Below are 10,842 nucleotides of genomic sequence, written 5' to 3' on the forward strand. Positions count from 1 at the left end.
AGTCGGACCCGGCCGACCCCTCCAACCGCCTCCCGGCGCCCCTCCTTGGATTCCTTCACGTGGGAAGCATGCAGGAGGCTGCTTTGGAGCTAAGCAAGGACACATGGTGCCCAAGGAGAGAAGGAAGGAGTCATCTTCACCATGAAGCTAGGAGAGGATGAGGGGAGCTTCTCCACATCCCCAAGGCACCTAGAGCTATAAATAGGACCCCTCTCCTCACTTCTCAATTGTACCTCTCTCAATCCACTCTCCCCCTATGGGGAGGAGCCCCTAGGTGGCGTCTCCCCCTCTAGTCCAAAGATTTGTCCAGGAGTTGGAGATGAAGTCGAGTCGGGAGCTGCGCCTCCCTGGTTCCGGAGATGTCTTCAGGAGTTTTGGTATGAGTCTTATTGTATCTTTTTAATTCCTTGTAAGACATTTCATTTATCAATATATTCAGTTTCTTTTATGAGAGTAGTGCCTGTTGTCTATCATACCTGCACCTTTACTTAGAGTAAGGCTATTGTACCTTAGGCAGTTGGGGTATGTGGTATGTAGACAATAGAGCTTGGTGTAGCGCTTCCGCTCTACACCAAGAGCAAGAGTTAGCACTTTCTCATTGTATTTAGTCTTCCCCGGTATCGACCTGGCCGACGATCTGTGTCTCACAGTAAGCCGCCGAGGTCTAGTCTTCTTTGATCAGGGAGGTTAGGCTCTTGTTCCAATATACAGACATGGTGTCTGGCATTGGGCAAGATTGGATAGCTACCCGGGTACACGGTCCGGAGGTAGGTAGCAGGTGGTGATAACCCTGTCTATCCATTGTAATCCCCACGTCAGACCTGGTCACTGGCGGTCTAAGCTTACCAGCGCTAGACTGTCTCTAGTAGCTGCGGCGGCCCGACGTGAAGACGATGTATCTGGAGGAGGAGGTCAGAGGAGGAGTTCGACCATGACAGCCCGCTCGTCTCTTTCCTGGATTTCCTTAGTGCTCATCTCTTGTGTACTTTTCTCTGTAGAAGAAGAATATAGGAACCTTACTCACTAGCTGTCATCCCGGCTATCTTAGTGGTATGAGTGAGTACCATAGGTCATCTATCTTCTCCTAGTTGGCCTATCCCCCGTAAAGTTTAGCTGGTCATTTGTATAGTTGAACCTTACTTAGATCTTGATGTTCTTGGTCATACTGCTTCCCTGTGGAAATTACGATACCCTGGAATACTCCTGGGTGAAGTGATACGATGACGTTCCGTGCACTTGCGGAATTTATTCCAAAGGTGTAAGAAATACCAACAAGCATTTCTGGCGCCGTTGCCGGGGAAGCATTTGGCCTTAGAATATCAAATTTAAGTACGGTGCAATTATATCAAGTGCACCACTATTCTTTTTGGGTTTACCCTGTTCTGCCTGTGTTTCTACACGGCAGGATAGATGTCCGGTTTCAACCGACCGGAAAACTTTCAGGGCCACCCAGAGACTCTAGTGGGATGAGTACGTCGTTGACAGAATTCCCCACTCAAGAAGCTTCTGGTTCCATCTCTGAAAGTCCTTGAAACCTGCCTGAAATTCCCAACCCGAGGATTATCAGCGTGGTTCAAGAGTGAGCCCCTTCCGCGGAAAGGCAATCAGGACTTGAGCGCCTTCTCCAGTTTCCTGGAGCTCTGGCATCTTCGTAATGGATGCCCTGTCCACCACCGCCATCCGCCTTCGCAGTTCCATTGGGGAATGGAAATTGTGAAACCAAGGTTCTACTTCAGTGAGAGCAACATCTGTGAGAAACACTTTTTTAGTGCTCTTCTAGCCAGATATTCTCGCTCGGCAAAGCCAGTGCCCAGCGAAGCTCTCCAACTCCTTGCAACTCAACAATGTGACCACCCTGGATGCGCTTGGGTTCACTCCTAGGAGTCCATTCATGCCCCTTTCTCCACTTCAAAATAGGAGATCGAGGGCTGCCAGCAAAGTCTTGGCAGACAACTGTGGTTTGCGACTTTTTGGTAGCCGCCATAGCAAGCTTCCATCTCTAGCCTTAGAAAAATCATGAAGACACCCCTCTGGGTTAAGGCTATCGAGAGAATGTGAGCGAGTTGCACGCCTTAGGCATTGCCAAGGCTCCAGATAGGAGAATAAGAACCGGAAGGAGCGCTCAAGGTTGCCGCCATTAAGCTGAAAAGCTTCAAAATGGCGGAAGACTACTGCAAAACCCACGACTTTGTCGCACTGCAGTATGTCTTACAGTTTGTGGCCCCGAACTCTAAAATCAGGCACTCGCCGGGAGGTAGCCCGGCCATATCCCTTTATTTCATCCAACTTTTTTTCCCTAGAATAAAATTGTGCAGCACGTGTATCGTGGTGGCATCCCGTCCCACAAGGTAATTTTAGCTTCAGATGACCAACCCTTGGACAATTCATTTTTCCTTCGGGTATATCGGTTGCCTAACCATTTTGCAGATATGTCCAGCGTGTCGAACATGCTCAAAAGAAATTGAAGATGCATTTGGTGAACAACCACACCTATAGGCACACAGAGAACTATCCAGCCCATCCAGCTACCTCACCGTATTCTGGGCGCCGTCCGACCTCAAGACCATCGGCTCATTGCGCCATGTGCCTCAAGCCGCCGGTTGGCCGCGCCACGAGCCTCAGGCCACCGGCAGGCCGCGCCATGAGCCACACGCCGCCGTTTGGCCTTCGCCGTCACCGCCCAGCCTACACTTCAAAGGGGCAGTAATGCCCTTCATGAAATTGTCAAGATCATCCTTTCTTGCAAAGGACTAAGCTTGGGGGAGGTACCGCCAGGTAAGTGCCACGTCATCTGAAATTTTCATTCCACCCAAGTGCTGCAATAAAAAAAATATATATGATATGAAGTTCACCAAAGTTTACTCGAATTTCTCTTCCCCATATGAGCAGAGCTTATTACCATGCCCCCTATTTCTATATCATGTATGTTGGTTTGGGTGTATTAGTATCGATATCATGCTAGCAGTACACCTATAGGCTTTTTGAATTAAGCATGGTGCTTAGGTTAATCAGCCTACATTAGTCAATTTAGACATGGTGTTTAAATTGATTAGTGAATTCGACAAATCATGAGGATAGATAGGGGAGGCCTTTTTGGACTAACCCATGTAGGAAAAGCAAGCTCAATTCATTTCGGGAGATGAAGCAAGGCCTTGGACAAACTTCAGCAACATTGTGCAACATACAAAGGAGGTACATCTCACCCTTCCGGGTGCATTGTAAGTGTATTGCAAAAGTTCTCTGTTGCGATTGGACCCTTTTCATGTTGTCACAGTACCTTCACGCCTTGAGTCGAGTAGTGCTTGAGAGCAATGGTGAACAAATAAAAAAAATCATAGCAAGGACATAAGGTTTATGCTAAGAAAATTTTGAGACCACTTTATTCTTGGCATAGTTGTGAACACCTAAACCCAGGTCCTTTGAAATGTTCAAATATTTTCGACGTTCGGGTATTTGTTCCACTGACCTTTTGCAGGAGTACATGATGAGTAAGGAGTGAGAATCCAAATGCAAAATACCAACACTCCAAGAAGTCATCCTCTTATTGAAGCTTGACCCTTTCACTTAGTTGCAAGGTCCAAGCTTGGGGGAGGATCGCCAGGTAAGTACCTCAATTCATGAATCCTGCTGTGTTATCTTGTCCACTGCCATAAAAAAATGATGAATAATAAAATAAAATAAACATACCTATCTCCTGAGCCATAATGTTAGAACCATGTTTATACATTTGCTTAAAGGAGATGATGAATAGTTGCTCTGCCAGTTTCTTGTAAGTATCTTGTGCACAACCTGATACTCTCCTTAAAACTTGAGTGAGTTGGCATAGCTTGTGATCTTACCCAAAAAACTTTAACCTTGTGGGTTGCAAGTGCGCTTTATGCCAAGTCTAGGTTGTTGTGAGAATGTGATATAATCCACATGTGAGTCTAACCTGCTCTTGATCTTAGTAAGGCAAAACCTTGGAGATTTCTTTTTGAAAATTAAAGTCATATGCAAGTTCCTCGGTGGTTTGAGATTCCTACCAAAGCCAAATGATCCACCTTATACATATACTACTTGTTCTTGCATTGAGCTTTGCCAAATTGTTGAGACCCCTGCTAGGAACTTTTCATGCTTTCATGATCGAGATCACGTACACCCCACCTTCATATGCTGACTTCTACACTGAAAGTTGCGCAAAAGCATGTCGTCCATCCATCCAACAATTTCGAGTACCAACGAGTGCCCGCAGATAAAATTTTTACCCATACACATACCCTCACCTGTCAGATCGGGTACCCACACCCGCAGGTAAAATTGCAATCCCTAGCTCAAGCAAACGTGCGCTTAGGCTTAGTCAGTTAGTGGTTTGCACTTTGCAGGCCATCTTGACAGTTGGATCGGGAACGGACGGTTCAGATTCCACGAATTAGCTGGGCTAACAGCACCCTGCAGGCTTCAGCTAAGCTAACGGAGAAAGCCGCCCGCAAGCAATTGCAATCCTATCTCGAATCTGTGAACCCCAACCAAATGACGCCGACGGCGAGCCTCCTCCTCCCAGCTCCCCCCTTCGTCTCCATCTCCGATGTGCGCCGCCTCCAGTTCCTCCCGCGCGGCCGCCGCCGGCTTCTCCTCTGCTGGAGCTGCGCGGAGTGGGGCTCTGTGCGGACCCAGATGCTGTCTTCTTTCATCGGTAAGAGCGACCTTTGAATGGATTGCTCTGGCTGTGGGGTTCTTTCGTTCTTTGCTGATTCAAATCTTTCTCCACCTCATGCTCTTGTGGGGGAACCGCGCTGATTTTGTCTTTCTTTGGCATGTAAATGTAGGGAGCAGAAGATCGAGCCGCAGAAGCGTTATCTGCGCTTCCCTGTTTGGAGTTGGAGCTCCCGAAGCATTGGTCATTGGAGTGGTCGCCTTGTTGGTGTTCGGCCCCAAGGGTCTAGCAGAGGTGAATCTGCGTATACAACCTTGCCAGCTTTATCCCTTCTGTTCTTGGGGCTATTTTACTCTTTATTACTGTGCTTGAGAGGTGCTAGAAATTGAGAAACATTGACCAGGGGCCGACAAGATTGACTTAGGTATAGAACTTTATCAATCCTAAAATTTGAACTCCGGTAGTGTATTGTTATGCAAGGACCAAGTAACTTCTTTAACTCAATGTTAAAGCCCTTTGGCCGTTCACATTCAACATGGTGCATTTCTTCCAACCATTTGTTCAGGCCACTCGGATCCATTGGGATGCTTAGTTGCTCTCTTCTTCTGGCTTTATCCATCAGCTGCCGTAACTACGTGTAACTCTATTTCTTGTTTGGCAATTTCTGTGGACCAGTTGAACAATAACTGACGATGCATTTTGTGGGACTAATAAGCATGCCGTGTTGTCAGTTGTTGAACTACTATTCATGTGAGCATGCCAAGCCGAGCTGTTTGCAGTTTCATCAGGAATTGGAATTGATGTCATTCTTAATCAACTTTTGGTTTTAGAGAATGTACTTGAGATTAACCAAAATAATTTCCCCTCTAAAGATGTTCTTTTGTTGGGTACAGGAAATTACAAATTTAACCTTGTGTCTGATTTTTTCTTGATCTTGGCTGACAGTTTAAGGCATTAAGCTGTTAAGTTTCTCCTTGATCAGTAGCTTTAATCGTGGAACACTGTTGAGTGTTGACTATGGAATTGTTAGCATGACTTACAAGCACCATTTCATGTCTACATTTAGACCTTTGCTTTGTAATTCTTCACTGAAGTCACAGTATTATCATCATCTTTTTAGTGCCAGTAATTTCTTAAATGTTGGGTGTACTGCCCTAAGCGGAATAATTTTAGGCAAAAGATATTGTGGCACATGTGTGCACACCCCAAGATCAATTTTAATACTCCTACTTGATCAGCCAACAGCAACAACATACAACAACATAGCCTTTTGTCCCAAGCGAGTTGGGGTAGGCCAACAGCAAAAGTCGAAATACATTCTGTTCTGTAACTTTTTCCACGTTTGCATTGATTTTCTCTATGCTTCTGTAGTTGAGAATAATTTGCATTTCAGCATATGTTCTCTACCGAACCTATGATGGCAAGCTAGCACTTTTAAAAAGAAATGTTCTGGATGCACTGCTAAGTGCTAACACAAGGATTTTTTTGTCTCATTTGCTAACTTGTTTGCAGGTAGCCAGGAACTTGGGGAAGACTTTGCGTGCTTTCCAACCAACCATTAGAGAGTTACAGGTTGGTTCTTGATATGTTGTTGCAATATGTTTGATGATCTTGTTACATAATGTAATATGATTTTCTGCACATAGGATGTATCAAGGGAGTTCAGGAGCACTCTTGAACGAGAAATTGGAATTGATGAGGCTCCCCCCTCCACGAATTATAGGCCCACAACCACGAATAACAACGAACAACCTGCCGCCGACCCAAGTTAGTTGATTTCCCTACATCTGAAGTTCTTTCCAATGGAATAATGCACACTTTTGTCAATGAACTTCTCTTATATGAACCACATTAGAGAATCACGCATGCCAGTCAAACACCACAGATACCCCTTGATGCATATTCAATGTTCCCACTTCCCATCTCTAGTAGTTGCTGGCAAACCTTTGTTAATCTGTCCATTATTTGTTTCAGTTATGGTTCTTCCTTTCTCATTCCATTTTCTGAATACTAACCAACAATCAAAATTATGTGTTATTCACTGACAATAACCAGAAGCCATTTACATCTGGAAGATGATATCCAATTAACTAGGTGATTGATTAGCATTTTCCCTGATATTGGTCAAGTATGAATTCTTTCATGTGAGCTTAAGGCCCGTGGCCTTTGATTGTATCTCTGTTCTTTGTTTGGAAAACAAAATATATGTAGGCTCCTTGCTCTGAATTTTGTCAAGGAAAATTGTAGTTGAAACCAGCAAAATTTTATCCTTCACTCTCGCCATTAGCTCAGAACTCAGAAGATGGACTTGCACTAGTCTACATAAGTCATTGATTTCTCTATTGCTATGGCACCGGCTCATTGCTGTACATCTTACGTGCAGATGTTAAGCCTGAAGCTGCACCTTATACTAGCGAGGAACTCATGAAAGTAACTGAAGAACAAATTGCTGCATCTGCGGCTGCTGCCTGGAATACTCAGCCTGCCCCATCACAAGAGCAAGGTCTGACATTTTAGTTTTGCAATCTTTTGAAGTGTATCACATTTTCTGTAACTGAAGGAAAGTTAGGTATTCTTCACCAATAATAAAGGCTCCAACCCCGTGTTTGCCCAATTTCAGAAGCAGCACCCCGAACTCAAAGTACCGGCACTGCTACATCAGGAGGTAATGATGGTCCTGCAGCTCCTGCTCCTGCGACCGAGTCTGTTCCAAGCGAAGCAAATCAGTCTGAGAAAGTGGAAAGCGAGCGAAGCAAATCAGTCTGAGAGGCGGAAAGCAAGCAATAAAGCCAGTGGATGGGAAGAGCAAATCAGGGCTGGAGTTTTGCTCAGTTTTTTCCTGAGGCCGGGGGAAGAGTTGTATGAAATGCTTACAGTTTTTTCCTGGGAAGAGCAAATCAGGCTTATTCTGTTTAACCTGTGCTGCTGTTGTAGATGTTGAAGGCTGTGTATATTTCCTAGTAGTGCGTCACCCACTGCCACGGCTGCTGCTTGTGCCGTCGTCGGCCTTGTAACATTTCTGAGCCTGTCGTAGCCACGACAGTTTGTTGTATGGAGCAATGAATTTAATCATTATTGAACGGCGAGGCGATTGATTCCGTTCTCTGAGCATCAGGTTCTGAATGTCGGTGCCGGCCTGTTTAGTTCATCGAAGGTCTGCTATTGTCTGAAAGTTGAAACGCATGAACTTGACATGCAGCGATGCAATTGCCCATAAGAATAAGCTTTTTTATCTCTTCGTTTCTCAGTTTTCTGAATCCACTGCGATGCAGGTGTTGTCGTGTTCCTTTTACCCCGTGAGAGGATAGCCAGGATGGTGAGAATGGGCGTGTTTGGATCCAAGAGTTATTTTTAGTCTAAGAGCATCTCCAAGAGTGCCCAAAAAACACTCCCAATAACTAATTTTGGGTATGAAGCTGAAAATCAGCACTCCAATAGTGGCCCAATTACCTACCCAATTTTTTTGCTTCGCCAAAACCAGCCCAATCCCGAGCCAGATATCCGCCGGCGCTAGGTACTCCCAATCCTGAAATTCGCCGCCGATGCCCGCCAAATCGCAGGTTCCCGCGCGCCTCCCCGCATATTTCCCCTCCAATTCGCGCCAATTTTATGAAGAACGCCTCAACAGTCTGCCAAAGTGTTATATTGTGATCCAAATTCTGATGGGAGATTGTTGGAATTTGGACTTGCCCCCATTAAAGCCCATGTGGTGCAAACTTTTAATCCCACATTGCTAGTAGAAGTTGAGGAGACCACGTGACTCTCCTATATATCTAACCCATAGGTTTCACCGGAGAACATCAATCCTATTATTTCTCTTGTAAGGCGCCGCTAGGCGTTGTACACAAACACCCGATATAGTGAAGTTCTTGCTGGCTGGCGCCCGTGGTTTTTACCCTTCGCATTGGAGGGATTTTCCACGTTAAATTCTCGTGTCTTTCTACGGTTTGATCTTTCTATTTTTCATCGTTTGGTTCACCGTCGCTTCTAACAAGTGGTACCAGAGCCGTGGTTTCAAGTTAGGGTTTCGTGATGGCGTCGATGAAGTATGATCTACTGATGTTGGACTACAAGACAAGGTTCTCGCTGTGGCAAGTCAAGATGAGAGCTATTCTGGCGCAAACCAATGATCTTGATGAGGCGCTGGAAAAATTCGGGAAGAAGAAGAAGGATGAGTGGACCGATGAGGAGAAGCGCAAGGACCGTAAGGCTCTTTCTCTTATTCAGCTTCATCTATCTAATGATATTCTGCAAGAAGTGCTGCAGGAAAAGACTGCTGCAGAATTGTGGCTAAAACTGGAATCGATCTGCATGTCGAAGGATCTTACCAGTAAATTGCATATGAAGTTGAAGCTGTACACACTTAAGATGCAGGAGGGTGATTCGGTGATGGGTCACCTATCTGTCTTCAGGAGACCGTTGCTGACCTAGGGTCGATGGAGGTTAAGTATGAAGATGAGGACTTAGGTCTTCTTTTATTATGCTCTTTGCCAAGTTCTTATGCAAGTTTCCGTGACACCATACTATTAAGTCGTGATGAACTAACCCTTGCGGAAGTTTGTGAGGCACTCCAGTCTAAGGAGAAGATGAAAGGTATGGTGCAGACAGATGGCTCGTCCTCTAGGGGCGACGCTTTACATGTCAGAGGCAGATCAGAGCAAAGATCCTCAAGTGATAACAACGATCGTGGCAAGAGCAATGACGGTAGAGGCCGCTCCCAGTCCAAAGGTCCCAAGAAGAAATTCTGTAAGTATTGTAAGAAGAAATCTCATATGATTGAGGATTGCTGGAAATTGCAGAATAAGGAGAAGAAGAAAAATAAATCTGATGGTAAGGCTAGTGTTGCTTCTGCTGGTGAAAACTCTGAGTCAGATTGTTTGGTTGTCTTTGCTGGTTGTGTTGCTGGTCATGATGAGTGGATTCTTGATTCTGCATGTTCTTTTCATATCTGCACTAATAGAGATTGGTTCAGTTCCTATGAGTCTTTGCAGAACGGTGATTTTATGCGCATGGGAGATGATAACCCGTGTAAGATTATTGGCATTGGCTCTGTTCAGATCAAGATCCATGATGGCATGATTCGCATACTGAAGAATGTAAGGCACATACCAGGGATGAAAAGAAATCTGATCTCGTTGAGCACACTTGATAAAGAAGGACTCAAATACACCGGTTTAGGTGGAGTTGTGAAAGTATCTAAAAGTTTTCTTGTATATTTGCTGGGTGATCTCAATCCTTCAAATTTATATGTTCTCAGAGGTTGTACTTTGCATGGTTCTGTTTCTGCTGCTAATGTTGCTAATGCTGAACCTAGTAAGACTGACCTTTGGCATATGCGTCTTGGACACATGAGTGAACTCGGTATGGCAGAATTGATGAAGAGAAACCTGCTGGATGGCTGCATTCTGAGTGGCAAGAAGTTCTGTGAGCATTGTGTATTTGGTAAGCATAAGAGGGTCAAATTCAATACCTCTGTTCATACCACAAAAGGTACACTTGATTATGTTCATGCTGATTTGTGGTGTCCTTCACGTAAGCCTTCATATGGTGGTGCTCGTTATATGCTTACCATTATTGATGATTACTCTAGAAGAGTCTGGCCTTATTTTCTGAAAAGTAAAGATGATACATTTGCTGCTTTTATAGAATGGAAAGTTATGATAGAAAGGCAAACTGAGAAGAAGCTCAAGGTGCTTCGAACTGATAATGGTGGAGAGTTCTGTTCGGATCCTTTTGATGATTATTGCAGAAAAGAAGGCATTATTAGGCATCACACCATACCATACACTCCTCAGCAGAATGGTGTGGCCGAGCGTATGAACAGGACTATCATCTCGAAGGCTCGTTGCATGCTGTCCAATGCCCATATGAATAAGCGTTTTTGGGCTGAGGCTGCTAATACAGCATGTTATTTGATCAACAGATCACCTTTTATTCCACTCAACAAGAAGACTCCTATTGAGGTATGATCTGGTACACCTGTAGATTATTCACACTTGAGAGTTTTTGGCTGCACTGCTTATGCTCATGTTGATAATGGAAAATTAGAGCCTAGAGCTATTAAATGTCTATTTCTTGGTTATGGTTCGGGAGTCAAAGGATATAAATTGTGGAATCCTGAAACTAGAAAGACTTTCATGAGCAGAAGTGTTGTTTTTAATGAATCTGTGATGTTTACTGATAGTTTGTCCACAGATGATGTTTTAGTT

The 10,842-nt window shown here is 44.6% G+C and overlaps 1 protein-coding gene across 1 annotated transcript; it reads left to right on the forward strand.

Moving 5' to 3' along the window:
* Positions 1–4,419: 4,419 nt before the first annotated feature.
* Positions 4,420–7,747, forward strand: LOC120682745 (sec-independent protein translocase protein TATB, chloroplastic-like). Its single transcript, XM_039964745.1, has 6 exons — positions 4,420–4,672; positions 4,806–4,927; positions 6,146–6,205; positions 6,280–6,400; positions 7,017–7,136; positions 7,254–7,747. Exons 1-6 carry the CDS (start codon positions 4,510–4,512, stop codon positions 7,397–7,399), a joined length of 732 nt encoding a protein of 243 aa, XP_039820679.1. The 5' UTR covers positions 4,420–4,509; the 3' UTR covers positions 7,400–7,747.
* The last annotated feature ends 3,095 nt before the right edge of the window (positions 7,748–10,842 follow it).

The sequence above is a fragment of the Panicum virgatum genome, chromosome 7N, assembly GCF_016808335.1.
Source record: "Panicum virgatum strain AP13 chromosome 7N, P.virgatum_v5, whole genome shotgun sequence".
In the NCBI taxonomy this organism is placed as follows: Eukaryota; Viridiplantae; Streptophyta; class Magnoliopsida; order Poales; family Poaceae; genus Panicum; species Panicum virgatum.